Here is a 16,064-nt window from a genome sequence, read left to right as displayed (position 1 = left end):
AGCCATAAAATACTAATGCTACCAGTTAGAGTTCTTGTTATTTGATACACTACCAGTTCTCAGAGGGCTTTAGGGGAAAGAAAGGTGGCAGAGTCAGGCTAATTTCCCTCAAGTAGTTTCCTCATTCATCCCTATTCATGCTCAGGTTGGTTCAGATAGAATACAGGGTCATTTTTAATTGCATCTGAGTTCCTTCTAGGACAGGAAGAATCCAGTATTACTTCTTTTCTACAGAAGAGATTTTGAGGAAATTTTTATCTTCCTACCTCTTTATCCAAATCTGTAGCCCCCAAGATGTTGTGATACATTTGAATGTGAGTTTGACCTAAAGAGAATCCTTAATTAACTGGGTGTCCTTAGGGAGTTTCATAACACGAAGTTGCAGGGTTACACTCAGAATTTCGTTGCTTATGAATGTAGAAATCAATGTGTGTTTGAGGTTTTGGGGTTTTTTGTTTCTTGAGGTTTTTTTTTAATACATATTATAACTTCTTTTGATGACACATCATTTAAGTTCCATATTTTTCAGCAAGATAGCTAACCGGGTAATTTTGTAAAGAAAAAAAAAAATTATCTGCTTAATATTCTTATTTGGAGATGGTGTACCAGAAAGGTTCATTGCAGCCCACTCATTCTCTTGGCAAAGTGGAGAAGTCTAACAGCAGAATACTGCATAAACAAGTTGACTTTTGCATGTATATATCAGAGTGTTACCCATCTAACCTTTTAAGTTTAATATTTATTATATATATATATGAATAGAGTAAAGCTAAGACCATCTATTCATTTAACTTCTATAAGAAAGTTCCTCTTGGCACAGTGTACCCAATATTTTCAGTACCCACTCCAAACAGAGAGGAAACAAAAAGGAAGTGTTAAGAATCAACCTAGTGCAAAAAGCAATGACTGATAGGGGAAGACATCACCTGCAGATGGCAACAGAAGTGGGGAAAGGAATGCTGAAGCCCCTTGAAGTTCCTAGCCTGTCTTGTGCTGAAGGTTTGAGAATTAGGAATGGAAGTTATTACAAAATGCTTACTACCTTCTGCACCAGAATGATAACCTCCATACTCTCAGTGTGATTTTAGATTTTAGATTTATTAGATACTTTTCCAATCCAGCCGTTAAGGAGATTTTTCATATTTTGTCCCCTTCCTCTCTCATTTTGTCTGTCTTAGTTCTAGTTACAGACCTACAACACTTGGCACTCTTAAAGACATTTGAAGGGGAAACAAAGAGGATGCATAACCCATTTTCAAATAGCCATATTTAATCAGTTCACCAGAGCAAGAGTTATGGGTATTTTGCCTTGGAATTGTAGGCCATTTAAATTTTGATTTGCCTGGCAAAACTCATGGTTTTGCATGCACTTCAGGATGATTATTGAGTAATGTTTAGTCAAGCTTCAGTAGCTTTTGAGCAGCTTCACAGTGCACCATCTAATAGCATAATTCCTGTCAGTGTCAGGTGTGCTGTTCTTTTCTTCTCCTTAATACAGGTGTCTCTGAGGAAAGCAAAATTAAAGTCACTCTCTAATTCCTACGTCTGACCATTTCTTTGGTGAAGACTCTAGCATCAGACCACAGATGGTGTTTTAATTGGTCTTCTGCATCACTCTATTCCCATATTTATGTATTTTGTCACATGTACATTGTCCGTCTTGTACTTTAGAATTTATTTGGTTTCATGTGATAAAGCTGATAGGGTTGAAGCCCATTTTTGTGAGGAATGTATTATCAGTTCTTAACAGGCTGAAATTCCTAGTGACTGCCTCTGGTAGGGTTGGCTCCAAGACTGTTTCTACTCCCTTGCAATAGTCTAATGAATAATAGCAATCTTTTAGGGATGGCTCTGGTAAACAATATTGAGTAAAAAGGAATTTGCCAATCAGTTTTCCTGCAAAAACAGTATTTTAGTTAATGAATGTCTTCCAGTGTTTTTAACCCACATGAAGACTACATTGACTGTGCTTAGGTATCTATGGTAACTGCTAAATGTAAAAAAAAAACAATTTATGACATTAAAAACAATATGATTAATGTCAATGACATAATCCAATCAAGACATTTCCAATCTGTCTAGAGCTTCCACAGATAAAAATATTGAGTTTGAATATTTCTATGTGTTGGCTTTAAACAAATAATCTCTTTAGAGACTAATATAAACCCCATCTGTTTTCTCAGGTAGAGAAAATGTGATAAAAACTGTGACTTGACAAGATTTTGTTGAAGTTTTTCTTTGCATTTTATAAGGGGGAATCAAATTATATTTTGACTATGTAAGTTTCTAGTGTGATACCAGGAAGATCAGTATGATCATTATTTTGTAGAGATAATTGTGTGCACTTGATGTGGCTGTTTGTTACTTTTGGCTGTTCATTACTTTTCCCTAAATAATCTAGAGGGAGGTAATATATAAGTACAACAGTCACCTGAGTGATTCTGTGGTTCTTTCAATTTCCAAATGCATCACTTATGATGCCTCATGAAAGGTGACTAGAAAAACCAAAAGAATGTCATATGTCAGGCAAAAATCCTAGATCAAGTTTAGAGCTTCATTCCTTCCAAAGTATTACAACTAACTGTAATGGCACTTGACAGTATTGACTTTTTTAATATGACTTCTTTTGGCTAACTCAGCATTCTGAAAAAATAAATAGTGTTCTCCCTCTGTGATTGAAAGGGTTAAATAGTACCAATTCATTACCACTCACAAAAGGATTTATTTTCTTCTCATAAATCAGTTTTATTCTACATTTTTATTATTCCCTTGGGTCAGCTGCTCCAATTGAAATCAATACAAGTGCAAGTGACACAATCAATCTAGATATTTGATTATGGATTTGAGACTCCAAGTTCTGCTGTGTGTGTTTAGCTAGTCTCCTTCTGATAGTGTCCCTGGAGAATGGAAAATTCTTATTGGCATCCATGAATTATGGGCATAGATTCAGAAACCAGATACTGTGATAATCTCCATTTATGTACTGCTGCAGCTAGAGAAAGAATGTTCCAACCATGGAGAAGCAAATTTGAAGGCTTAAGATCTGTTTCTGATTTTTTTTTTTTTTTTTACTGTAAAAAGTCCCTCATGAAATAAACTTGATAGTTTTATAATTTGTCTATAAAACCCCTCAAACACAAGGGATGAAATCAGTAACTATATGCTCTGTCATCAGTTTAAGATTACAAGTGCAGCAAATGCTTTTGATCTTAGATGTCTCATGTCAAATGTGATGTTTTGCCACTTGGATTACTAAACTGTGCTGGGACACTTCCTCCTGTTCATATCAGAATAACAGTGCTTACAGTGGAAACCTTATTGAAATTCAGAGAAGTTGGTTGTACTCACAGAATGCTTTCCAAAGTTTGGTCTAGGTCATGAGCTGCATTCTTACTGTGTCTCAAAAACACTGTGTACAGTGTGCAGAGTGGGGGGTCCAGGACTGATGCCTCCTGGTGTTATTGCAGAAAAATGGAGTTACAGTAGAGATGAATATAATTACAGCAGAGATTTAACACTATACTGAAACACACTTTTAAGTGGAAGGTCTAAATGAGACTTAGTCAACTGCAAGACTCATTAGATGTTTCTGTGATTATGAGAGAGTAATGAGAAAAACTACAACAGTAATTCAAATCAAAAAGGTTTCTTTTTGTCAGCTTCAGCAACAATTATGGAGGTTTTTAGTTCAAAGCCTCATGGCACTGAGCTGAAAGCTCCAAAGGGTAGATGAGACCACACACTGAAGATTCCTTCCTGCCTGCATCCTGACAAAGCTTAATCTTGGCTGCAGTCATTAACCATCCATGGGGTCTGTGCTAAGTTTCTTGTATGAGCTCTCACATCAAGCTGGGGGCTTTATTCATATTTCAGTCCGTAGAATTAATGAGCACATAAATGCACATTACTTAGTGTTTGTAACACTAATAATCACTTATTTCTACTGACAGGAACATGCTTTCATCGTAATGATTGCCCCTGCTTTGCCTTAGGGTTCTTGAAGTGTTCTGAAAATTTTCATAGAATCATAGAACAGCTGAGGTCAGAGAGCACCTCTAGGGAACAACCAGTTCAAGCTCTCTTCTCCAAGCAGGGTTAGTTGGAGCACATTGTCCAGGAGAGTGTCCAACTGGCTTTTGAGTATCACCAAAGTTGGAGATCCTGAGCAACTTGTTCCAGTGTTTGACCAATGTCAAAGTGAAAAAAGGTTTTATTATAGTTTGAATTTTTTGTATTTTCTGTATGTATTCATTGTGTTTTGTTCTGCTGCTGTCCATTGCTGAGAAATGATTGGCTACTTTATGCCCTCACAACAGATATTTTTAACATTTTGTGCATTTCTAAGATCCTTCCTCCTCTTCTTAGGCTGAACGACCTCAGTTCTCTCCAACCCTTTTTGTGTGATATATTCTTCACGGCTTTAATCATCTTTGCACTCCAGTAAGTCCACTTTTGTGTTATGCTGGGGATCCCAGAACAGGATGAACTCTCCAGATGTGTCTCACCAGGCTGAATAGAGAGGAGGAATTCCCTTCCAGTGCAGCCAGGCAGAGTACATACAGACAGTGTCTGTATGTCTCAAGGCAATCTAAGATAGCTCTACCAAATCTGAGTCTGTAAGAAGCCTGTTTGAGTGATGACTTCAGTACCAGTCAGAAACTAATAGTCAGAAACTGGATCTTCTAGGCTTCATATTTCTGCTGTATGTGCCAACACAGATTTTGATCTTGTTCTTCAAATATTTTCCATTTCTCAGTTTTAAAACTAAAGGCTGCTTTTAATTCCCAGGGGAAAAGGAAAAAGATAAAGTTTTTTAATGCAGATAATGTGAAACTCTTCTTATTTACAGGAAAACTAATATTTTGGATTAATATTTTTTCCAGTTCCCCCAGCACTTTTAAATTATCCATTTTGACTCATTTAGCAACTCCTCCTAGCCCATGAGAATGAAGTTTTCATGTGTTGAGAGTCTTTAAGTTTTGAACTCAGTTTGATGGACTGTGACCATATGTCCATAGGAACAATACATCTGTCAGTCAGGAGAAGGGGAATAAATAGTGGTTCAAGACATTGAGGCAAAAAACCAGCAGTATGCTCATCTGAAAAAAAGAAAGAAAAAAAGCAAACAAAAAAAAATCCTCCAAAACAGAGTGCCAAAACATATAAAAACAAACCTCGTCTCAAAACATAAAAACCTCCCAATAGTTTTTTGAAAAGGGGGGTATGGCATCAAAGCCAAACTACTTCACAAGTCAATATAACAATTGAGATGACAATTTGAGAACAGTTCATTATTACAGTTCTTAAGAAAAGAGAGTTGCCAATAATGCCAAGAATGTATTTTAGCTGGTTTTCTACTGGGATAATCAAACTAATGGAAAGTGATATTTTTTATTCTAAAAACTCTGTTAGAAACAATGGGAAAGGAAGATATGGAGAAAAAAAAAGCTGGGAGGAAAGGAGCTTTTGTGGTAGTTAATGAGGCTGAAGAATAGGCAAAACTAACAGGCAAAAGAATGAGCTAAGACACAAAGAAGCATCCATATTCACAGAATTTGCCACCAAAGATGTGGTGTCAAAGAGACGCAAATTAGCTGTATCTCAAATAGGGATAGAAACTGGTGACAATGAGGATGAGTTCAGGGAAAAAAGGCCAAAAAGGTGAATTCTTGTTTCATTTTTATTTTGCTGTTCTAATCTTATTAACTTTTTCTGTGGCCCAAGGTATAAGGCTTAACCTCTGTGTGCTCACAGTCATATAAAGCTCATAAAACCAACTGTAAGTGTTTGTGATAGTTAACTAAGTAATCTGTGTATAGATCCTCACATGACCTCTTCATTGAGCTGGATTTTTACTACCTTTAGTCTTTGACTAGTCTACACTGGTAATAGTTCTGCTTCTCTCTGCTTGAATATAATGTAAAAGGTTATCAGGACATAATGGAGCTATATGTAAAGTATGGATTGGTATTAATCACAAATGCAATGATATTAATAGAATTACTTGGTATTTGCCCACATTTGTGAAAAATGTGTCTTTCTCTGTTTAATACATAAAAAGGAAACATCTCAATTTATTACCTTTTCCCTTAAAAACATAAATTTTGACCCTGATGGAAAGAGTACCTTTAAATATGCCCAAATTTGGGGGCAAAAAAAGTTCTTAAATGCAAGATGAATATGCTTAGTTTGTATTATTTCTTTGCCATGAAAATGGTTTCCTGTTGTACCATTTCCTGCACTCCTCACAACCTTTGTTACATGAATAAGATATCAGGATACTAATGACTAATATACAGTATTCTGTGTCTGCTGCTGCTATACTGTACTGCTGTGACCTTTGCAATATTATGTATTCTGATTGGCTGCGCATTTCACCTCTTCCCCACAAGTTAATAAGGCTGTAAAAAGGAGAGAACTTGAAATCGCCAGCCAGTCAAATTACAGAATATTGAAAAGGTCAGAACAGTACAGCACACAGAAAAAAAATTATGGAATATATGAGGCATTAAAATTCTTGTGACAATGATTATAACAAGAATGGAAAAGGATACCCATTTATGTTATTTCAATCTAGTGAACCCCATACGGTGACGGACCCAGGACAGCAGTAATTTACGTGCCACTGCCTCATAGGAGCTTAATTCACCTATTTACAGGGGTGCTCAGTAACAGAAATGCATATCTGCTTGGGAGTCCCCTGCAGGGTGCTCATCCACTCAGAGCCATCCTGAACCTTCAAGTACAGATACTCACCGTCTAGAGTGCTCTTTGAAGCTTAGCACTTTTTTAGGGATTTTGAATGCAATATATGTGTTTGTGCGTCTGTGTTTCAACTATGCATCACTTTTTAGTATGTTTATGGATATTCTTTAGCTCTCATTTCTTCATATGGATCTTTTCCTGAAAAAGACATACTTCGATCAGGTATAAACTGGGAACAGCAGAAGTATTTCTCAATTAGCCTTAGGCAAAGAAGTCCCACAGATAATTTTGGAGAGTTATGAAGAACTGAGCAGGAGACCTAATAAAAGAAAAAAAACATAATTATGCAAAAATATGGAAAGATTAAGGAGGTTGGGGAAGCCCTTCATTCTGCAAAGGATTTAGGTTTTCTTAAGAAGTTATACAGACTAGACTCTGAGCCCTCTCCTGTTGGGACTTATCTTTTTGTGCAGGTGTTTCCATGCCTTAAGCATTCGTGGATGTGGTGAGCCATTAATGGATGTGTAGGAGTCTGTTTTCTGCTCCTTTAGGCTGTTCATGTTAACAGAATTGTGGGGGAAACTTGCTTGTTGGGGTGCTGGTGTCTGTTCATGGTAGGAATCAGAAGGCAGAAGTGAGGAGGTGTTCTGGTACGAAGCGCTTGTCTCAAGTAGAACAATGGCTCTTAGGACTTTACAGTGTCTGCAGTGACTGCTGTTTGGATCTGCAATGGACTTGCCTTTGGGCTGCAGTGGGACGTGTGGGCAGCATGGAGAGAAAAACACCCAAGAAAATTGAACATAGGGAGGCCTCATCCACTTATACTCACAAATTGGGTCCACACTGAGGCAATCTGGGCAGGAATGGCACAGAATGATATGGCAGGGTTATCGCTGTATCGCTTTCTGTCAGGCTGAACCTATGTGCCTGCATTTTCCAGCCCACTGAAAGCAAAGTTTAGGCAGTGAGAAGTAGCAAAGCTCCATATTGCAAGTCAGCTACAGCAAGACCTGCATTTTAAAATGTTCTTCTAATATTTTACTTGCTGGCAGCAATAAGTTCCTTGTTTGGGAATTGGTATAAAACACCTTTGTCTGTGTAAAATTTGGGCTAGAAAACTTGCAAGTATTCTTTAGATTTTTATTAGAAGCAATGAAAAATTTTGAGCTGCTATGTTGTCTATCTCATTGTAAATTTGCAAGTTCATTTTTGAGCTGAATAAAATGGTTATGTAATTACATACTTCTCCTAATTATTGGGTAATTATATACTTCTTATAATTGCCGAGTAATCACTCTGCTATAACTAGAATTTAATGTTACAACTAATTGTATAATTACTGTATATTAATGTTGTTATCCAGGCAACTTGGAATAGAGTGTTATCCTTTTAATTCATTTTCTGTTACTTGAAACTGTGTTTTTAAAATATAGTATAGTTAGCCACTGGAAGAAAGATTAAAAATGGAATAAAAGTATCAGCAGAGGAAGTACATGTTTTCCTACCAGGCTCAGGTGGATGAAATTAAAATATTAACAAGTTAAATCTGTACTGTTGATAGGAAAAAAAAATCATTTTCACATTAATTTGGCATATATAAATTGCTGTTAGACAATTTCTTTTATGCTTGAGGTTTGACTCTAGCCAATGTGCTGATCTGTTAACACTATATTTTTAAACTTTCCCAGACACTGGAGGTGAAACGTTTGAAAAATGTGTCTTTTTTTCCACAGCCAGCTGAGTCTTTAAGTGTTTAATATCCCTAGGACCTTAAGACTGTATAAGTCAAATTTTGTTGCATGATCTTCACAAATAATAAATCACAAAATTCACAAAAACTGTGATAGATAAGAGGAGAAATGCACTTTGTTGGACTGTATCTTCTCCCAAATCACACAATCACACAGAGGGACAGTTTCAAGGTGCAGAAGCAGGGTTTGATGCACTGTTTAAAAGCTGAGATCAAGTAATGCAGATGCATTTTTCTAGTGCTGGTTGAGTAGCCCGAGTACATAAGAGTAATCTCAGACAAAATAACTTGCCTTCTGCAGGATTCTGTATGTGGAATGTGTAAAATGTGGTTGGTCTTCTTGCATGTAAAGAAGCTTTGCCTCTATTGCTGTACCTAAACCAGGGTGACTTCATTGAAATGCAAAATGAATCCATCAGGCTTCATGAACTCATTCTACCTTTACACTCCTGTACTCTGTTTGTGTGGTCTGCTGCTATGGTAGGCTCCAGTCCAGGTAGAATTTGAGCAATGAGGAACTAGGCTGCACGGCAGATATATATAAAAGGGTTTTGCAAACCTGTCACCCTCCCCAAAATGTAAAAAAATAAGCTTTTTGTACGTTACCAATAGAATAACTGAAAACACTAGTGCAGTTCATAAACACCAAAATAAAGGAAGGGCTTGGATTTGTACCCTAAGGAACCAAATTGTTCATAGGAATCCCCAGATTAGAGGAAAATCCTGATCACTTGTTGTGGTAAAATGTCATATGAGCATGACTGAAAGGTACTGCAAATACACCTTAATGCACATTATAGAAACATGGAATATTTAAAAAAATTGTTTCTGATTTAATAGCATTTCTGTTTTATTAGTTCATTTGAAACTTGCATCAAAATGAGTAGGTCCAATGAATGTCCCTTAAAAAATTAATTTAAAAATTTGTTTTTCTAGGTTTTTTGTAATTCTGTCTTATTTAGATTTTGTAAAATATTCAAATTTAAATTTTGAATCTTCTAGCTGTGACAATGTTTTAATTGGTTTACAATATTTTTATAGCTATAGTCTGTTTACTCTCATTCTCATACCTGTGGTCTTAGACTTGTGTTATTCTTCTGTTGTTTGTAATACAGAATTTTTATTGACTTCAATGTGAGAGCTCTCCATGTAGTGATGGATAGTAATAATGATATTAATCGTTTATATTGCACTTCATATACTCAAAATATAAGATGATATTTGAGTCAGCTTGTCTCTGACATATGTGACCAAGGTCTTCATTAACTCAGAAAAATTTTACTTGACATATACAGTTTTTTTATTTTCTATTCTAACTAGGTATTTTGGAAAGGTTTTGGGATTTTTTATTTTTGTAGGATAGAATATTGTCTTATCTTAACTTTGAGATCTTAAAAGGGTTGCAAAGGACATGTAGGTTGCTGTGGTGTCCTTTGATGATTTCAACTGATAAAGTGAGTGCTTCAAATCCTTGTTTTGTCTTTGAGAGAACTGCAGGCCATGCTGTAAAATCTGTTACTGCAGATGACTGTTATGCATGCAGTGGAATTAGCTTATCAACTCCTAAGTTAAGCATTTTTTCAGCAAATTAAAAAAGTTTTGCCAGTCTTTCATGAGAGTTATAATTGATATTTGGAATGTGCAGTTATCACAGAACTGTTCTGGAACTTCTGTTTGCTGTACATAGCAATCAGCTTTGCAACTGGTTGGTTTGTGTATTGGTGTGTTTATTTCCCAAGACATACAAATGCCACAAACTGTTGGCAGAAGGAGAAGAAATTGTGAATAAAAAGTTTTCTTCCTAACAGACCAAAAATATGTGTGTGTTACTGGTATAAATAGCAACTCTTCATTAGAGTTGAGAAATAAGACTTGGTTCATAAAGACAGTGAATTGTAGCAGATGCAAGGTCTAACATTTGTTCTTCCACCCCCCCCCCCCCACTTGTTTTTCCATAACAGATAATGCTAATTATTCTATTGTAAATGATACTCGGATGTTGTGCAGCAGCAAGGAATTCAATATATGGGTACCCATTAAAGGACTGATTCCATTTTCTAACTACACAGTACAAGTGAAAGCATCCAACAGCCAAGGCAGCTTGATAAGTGATGCTATAACCATAGTCATGCCTCCAGGAGGTAAGTATGAAAAAGTGCTTTTTCTGTGTATGTAACAATTACACAAACACTCTGTTCAACAAAAACATTATTTATTATCACAGCTGAGGACTGAAGTTCAGAAGAATATGTTTGTATTAGTAGTTCTTATAAAATTGTTTTTTTTGGCTTCTAATTTGTCACTTTGTTCCCTTTAAGAATTAGAAAATGAAAGTACATAGTTATGTAGTTAGCATATTATGAAGGTGAGAAGTGCATTCTGTAATTCATTTTTTTTCTGTGAATGGTAGTGTATTCTGGCATGGACAGCTAATCTAGCCTAAGAATATAGAGCAATTCACCTGCATTTTGTAATCTGTTTTAGAGTAAAAGTTGTAAGTGCTGACAAGGAGCACTTACTGGATAGACTTAGAGAATTTGTTTAATAATAGTAATATGAACCATTGGCAATATATTGAGTCAGAATCCACAAAATAATGTAGCTGTAAGAAAGTCAATTACAATGCGCTGATTTACAGTGAATTAGGTTGTAAGCCAGTCTGGATATTATCTTCATAACAATTTGAAGCAAGAGAGTTGAGCAAATATGCCCTAAACATTGTACAATGATTTGTTTTGTGGCTTTGTTGTTGTTTAGTATTTTTTCAAGAGAGCTTACATTTATAGCTGATGTAGATGTGCTGCTTTTGCCTATTCTTTTCATGGACATCCTAGCTAATTAGTTTTCGTTAAATAAATGTCAATGGATACAATTAATTTAAGACAATTTTGAGTTTTTAAGTGAGAGTCCAACAATACTTGATTTTGAGAGATGTGTGGTGTAACTTTTGAGCAAGAACAGTGTAGAGGGACATACATACAAATTTTTGAAAGCAAATTTGAAAGCAAAAGAAAAGAAAAAAAGAAAATAGGAAAGAAAAATCCCTGCAGTAAGGATAAACCTTACAGTTCCAAAAGAGTCATGAAACAACTTGATTGCAAACAGATGGATTAGGTTTGAGGACTTCAGAAAAGTGAGTAAATACAACACAAAGTTTTTATGACAGATTGCTGAGGAACAAGGGAAAAGTCAATTCCCAGCACATTTTATACTTTTCCAATCTGATCATCAAGTTGCACCTGCTATTAACAAATATATGCTTTCATATAATAATAAAACTATATCTGAGTTTTAGTGCTCCTTTAAGACTGAGCAGTAAGACACTGATATTTCTAGCTCTAATGTCACATGTCAATTTTGCTTAGCAAAATTTAGTTGTGAAATTTTCACCAAATGACAAGGTAAAGAATCTTTGAAGATAAGCAAGGATGTGCACAAGTTTATGACAACCATTAAGATACACTTTCTTTCATCATTAGATTGTTGTTGATTACAATTAGAAAACTTATAGCTTTGAAATTATCTTTTTTATGACCTTGTGGTAGTTTAAAAGCAATACCTCATTGGTTAAATAGGTTTTAGTTCATGCTTCCTTTTAGTTAATGATCTGAAAACATATTATCCTGATTTACACATAAAATCATGCTGAAAAGCATGTGGCATTCACTAGGATATGTGTGTTTAAGTAGAATTAAATTAGCAGTGAGAGTTATTAAAGAAATCTTCCATACTATTGTCCAGTGGACTGTGATCTGTAGAGAAATGAATAATAAATGAAGCAGTGCATATGAGAGAAGTGCTCTCTCACACGCTGTGTTTTCTCTATATGTGTACACATGTGCAGACACACACGTGTGTATCTAGGACAATATAGGTTTGCTTTACTATGATCTTTATTATAATGAGCCTTTGAGTGTTATACAATTCCACTGTGTGCTAAATTATGAGCATAATGGTAATTTTGCACCAGGCGGTGTTCAGTGCTTTCACACTTTCTAAATCATGAAATGAAATCTAGATGCTACTTAAAAAAGAAAGAATTTTATTTTTTCCCTTCAGTGGCCAAGATTTCACTCAGACAGAAGTTTTGTTTGATCAAAAAGTAAAGAAGGTTTCATGATGTATAAAAGCACAGCTTTTTAATGAATATTAAAATGTACCATTCTCTTTCAAGGATACCAAAATATTACTCTTTAAGATATCTACAATGTGGGGACTAGTTCATGGAGCTTGATGGAAGATTGTCTAAGAGGGAGAGCGATAGAGGACAAAGGAGTATTCAATTTTGAAGTTATTGCTAAATGCTGTTTTACAATTATGATACAGTTTTTTTTCCAACACGCATTTCTTTTGTTCATTTTTTTTTAGATTTAAAACCCATTGCACACAATATAAAGCACACCAAGTCTTTAGTGTTACCTGATTGAATATATCTTAATTTCTTATCAAGCTGATTTGCCATGCTTAAAGTCAACACTAAAAAAAACTATCTTAGAAATAAGGAATTTCTTTTATCTACGCTCTCAACTAAAATTGCAGTGCAGGTTCAAGAGTTCTTGGAAAGACTAAAAAAATAAAAACTGAATCCAAATGGTAATCCATAAATATGAAACTTTCTTTTGACCCTTACCCTGTAGTGGTCTGGAGTTACTAATGGGGTTAGGATTTCAACTCTTAATGGGACTTTGTGCATTAGTGTTTGGTATGCATGGAATTCAGCATTCAGTTTAATAAGTGGTTGACATTGGTGATGTCCCTTAATTTGCTTAAATCTAATTGGCTCTTTTATCAGTCAAACCTGTATGGATTGGCAATTGATCAGAAAGGGTCAGCCATGACTGTGCATGTACTTAAATGCTGGAACCACCAGTTAAAATCACTGTTGCATAATAAGAAGCTGAAACCATGAGAACAAATGATCTTCAGAGTCAGAAAGCAAAAGAAAGAGGAGAAGTTTTCCAGGATGTTCAAGTTCAGAACAAAGGCATTATGGAGTATATAAATTTTAAATACACTGCTTTTTGCCTCAAGACTTAAAGCTTTTTTTTCCAGATGAACTGAAATCTTGTCTGAAACTGTCTTTGTTACATCAAAGAACTGCATAGAAAGCTAAAAGAGATGGAAGAAGCATAAAAGGGCATAGTTTAAAATGATTAGTGACAAATTTCATACTGCAAAGGTAGAAGTAAATTTTTTTGAGTTTTATGTTTTTTCCAGAAAGAATAAATTTGTTCTATTTATCTTGTCCTAAACTGCTTTGGTAGAAGCTGTAAAAAAATAATATTCTAGCCAGTGCTTCACATTAATTTGAGGATGCCAGGCAGTAAAAGATCTGGAAAACAAATTGTTTTAGAATTAATTGAATTAGATAAATGAATTGAAGTGATAGAAAGGATATAAAACTGCAAAATTCTGTGACAAAACCTTTTGCACAGAGTTCTTGGTTATACATTTTTCTCCTAAGTGAGTGCTACTTTTGATGTAGCGGCACATAGAAGACCCCATTATTTTAGAATTGCTTTGTAATAAGGAATGGTGAGCTAGCAGAAGGGAAATTTGCAATCACTGCTGATAATAGCTTAGACTCTAGTTAAATCCATTTATTCCCTTCCTCTGGCCCCCAAAGCCTGAGTATGGAAGGGAATAGGAAGATGGATTATGTTGAATAAATAGATGCAAAAAGAAGGACAGACTGCTGCTCTGATGGGAAGGAGAGAGGTGGGGTCTCAATAGTCCCCTTCAAAGCAGGACAAAGGACTGGATTTCCAAAGTCATGACAGGAGGTCTGAAGAGGGGTTTGGATGGTTGTTCTGTACCACATTGCAGAGTTGACTCTCTATGGATTCTTATACTGGAGATTACAAACCATTAACTTAGTGCTGATTTATCTACAGAAAAGAACTTCAAAGAATTGATACATCCTGTGTAAAGCATATAAGGAAAGATACTTTAAAAAAAAAAATCTGCCTAAGTAGTGAAGTGCCTCTTTAAACTGTGCCATGATTTATTAAGTATGTTGTTCGATTATGTGCCCTGTCTGTGATTTGCTCAACATAGGAATGTCTAGCAGGGAAAGATGCAAGATTTTGCCTTAGACTTTTAAGCCCCTGCCCCTTGCAAGTCCTTTCTTTCTGTGTGGAATGCTGCATGCCACTGCCTGGGCTTGTTCTCAGCAACAAAACTTGAGCCTACATACCTGTAGCTGTTGGTATTTGCTCAATATCTACAGGAGATGGTGTCCTGCAACCAGAGGGTTCCAGCCACTGTTGGCTTAAGTTGCAACACCTCAGAGACTGGATACTGAACCTCATCACAGGACCACTGATCTAATTATGCAAACAAGTAGGAACCACATAATACCACTTATATTCACATCTGAAAGCATTTGCTTGTGGAGGTTGATCACGGAAGCCAGCAGGTCTCCTTAGAGGAATGAATATTCAATAAACAAAGAAAACTGATGCTAAGTCAGAATTATGTTGGAAGAAAAATCAAACTTGAATATGCTAGAATTTTTCCTGTGAGACAGATTTGTTTTCCTATGTTTCCTAGTATCACATTGTGTGACACCATAAAATTTGTTTTGAAAGAATGTCCTTTGCTTCAAATTTCAGGTATTTGAGGCACCACTTTCTTTTCTCTTTTCCTTCTCCTCATTTTCCTCTCTCTCCCTTCTCTTTTTAGAGAAAAATCCAAAAGAAAGAATCCAAGAGGATTCTTTTGTTCTTTGTCTTCTGTGTTAACAGAAAGTTCTTAGTGAAATATTGTGACCATATATTTTCTACAGGTACTTTAAGGAGAGACCAGGGTAAAGTGGGGAGGGGGAAAAGCTCTCCTGCATCTCTCATCAATGACCCAGCTAATTACAAAGGGTCAGTAGCAAGCTGTGTAAATTGCCCATTCCAGTTCCTTTTGTCCAGAAAGATGATTTCATGGGGATATAAGGGTAGGATTCCAAAAGTGCTTGTGTAGGAAACTTGAGAGTTTCTGTTCTACTGAAACAGTAATTCTGAAACAGTAATTCTTCTCTAATCTCTACAGTATAGAACTGTCATTTTCACTAGTGCTACTTTCCTCTGTTATTCCCCTCTCCTAGGGCTGTTCAGCACACCTTTCAGTGAGCTCATACTGTAGCTATTTTGATTTTCAGTGGGTATTTTCCATGGCAAGAGGCAAGAGAAGTCTCATTCCTGAACAGTTGTGTCTTCAAACTCTGGCAGTGGGAGGCACAGAGGTGCCCTCTTTGCTCACTTTTCTAACTTGCAGCCAGTTGAGGCTCAGCCTAACTACACATTATAAAGGTTGCTTTAAATTGAAGCTTAATGTAAGTCCCTACTCATAAACCTGAGGATTTCTGCCAGCAGGCACTGACAGTCCAGCTGTGTCCTTTTCTTCTGACTGCCTCCTTCTCTTTGCCTTTGCACCCTGTGCTTTTGGGGCTGGGCAGATCTCGCATAGTTCAGACTGTGGTCATTCCACACTCCAGACACAAAGCACCTGCATTTATCAGCTCCTCAGTTCCTTTGTCTCTTCTAGAGCAGCATAAAACAGCTGGGACAAGAAGATCAATCCAGCAATTTTAGTTGCCTGGAAGAACATGGATGTGTTT

The 16,064-nt window shown here is 36.1% G+C and overlaps 1 protein-coding gene across 12 annotated transcripts in view; it reads left to right on the top strand.

The window, feature by feature from the left end:
- Nucleotides 1-16,064, top strand: part of USH2A (usherin) — a 391,259-nt gene that overhangs the window by 221,257 nt on the left and 153,938 nt on the right. For all 12 annotated transcript variants that reach the window (XR_014954513.1, XM_085577109.1, XM_085577108.1 and 9 more), the window contains one exon: nt 10,417-10,596. Coding sequence is in view for 11 of the 12 variants with exons in the window: in XM_085577109.1 (XP_085433235.1) it covers nt 10,417-10,596 (180 nt within the window). In the remaining variant the exon portion in view is untranslated. The remainder of the gene's footprint in view (nt 1-10,416; nt 10,597-16,064) is intronic.

The sequence above is a fragment of the Lonchura striata genome, chromosome 3, assembly GCF_050655825.1.
Source record: "Lonchura striata isolate lonStrDom1 chromosome 3, ASM5065582v1, whole genome shotgun sequence".
Lineage (NCBI taxonomy): Eukaryota > Metazoa > Chordata > Aves > Passeriformes > Estrildidae > Lonchura > Lonchura striata.
Note: the sequence above shows the minus strand (reverse complement) of the source record. Positions and strands in the feature narration are given on the sequence as shown.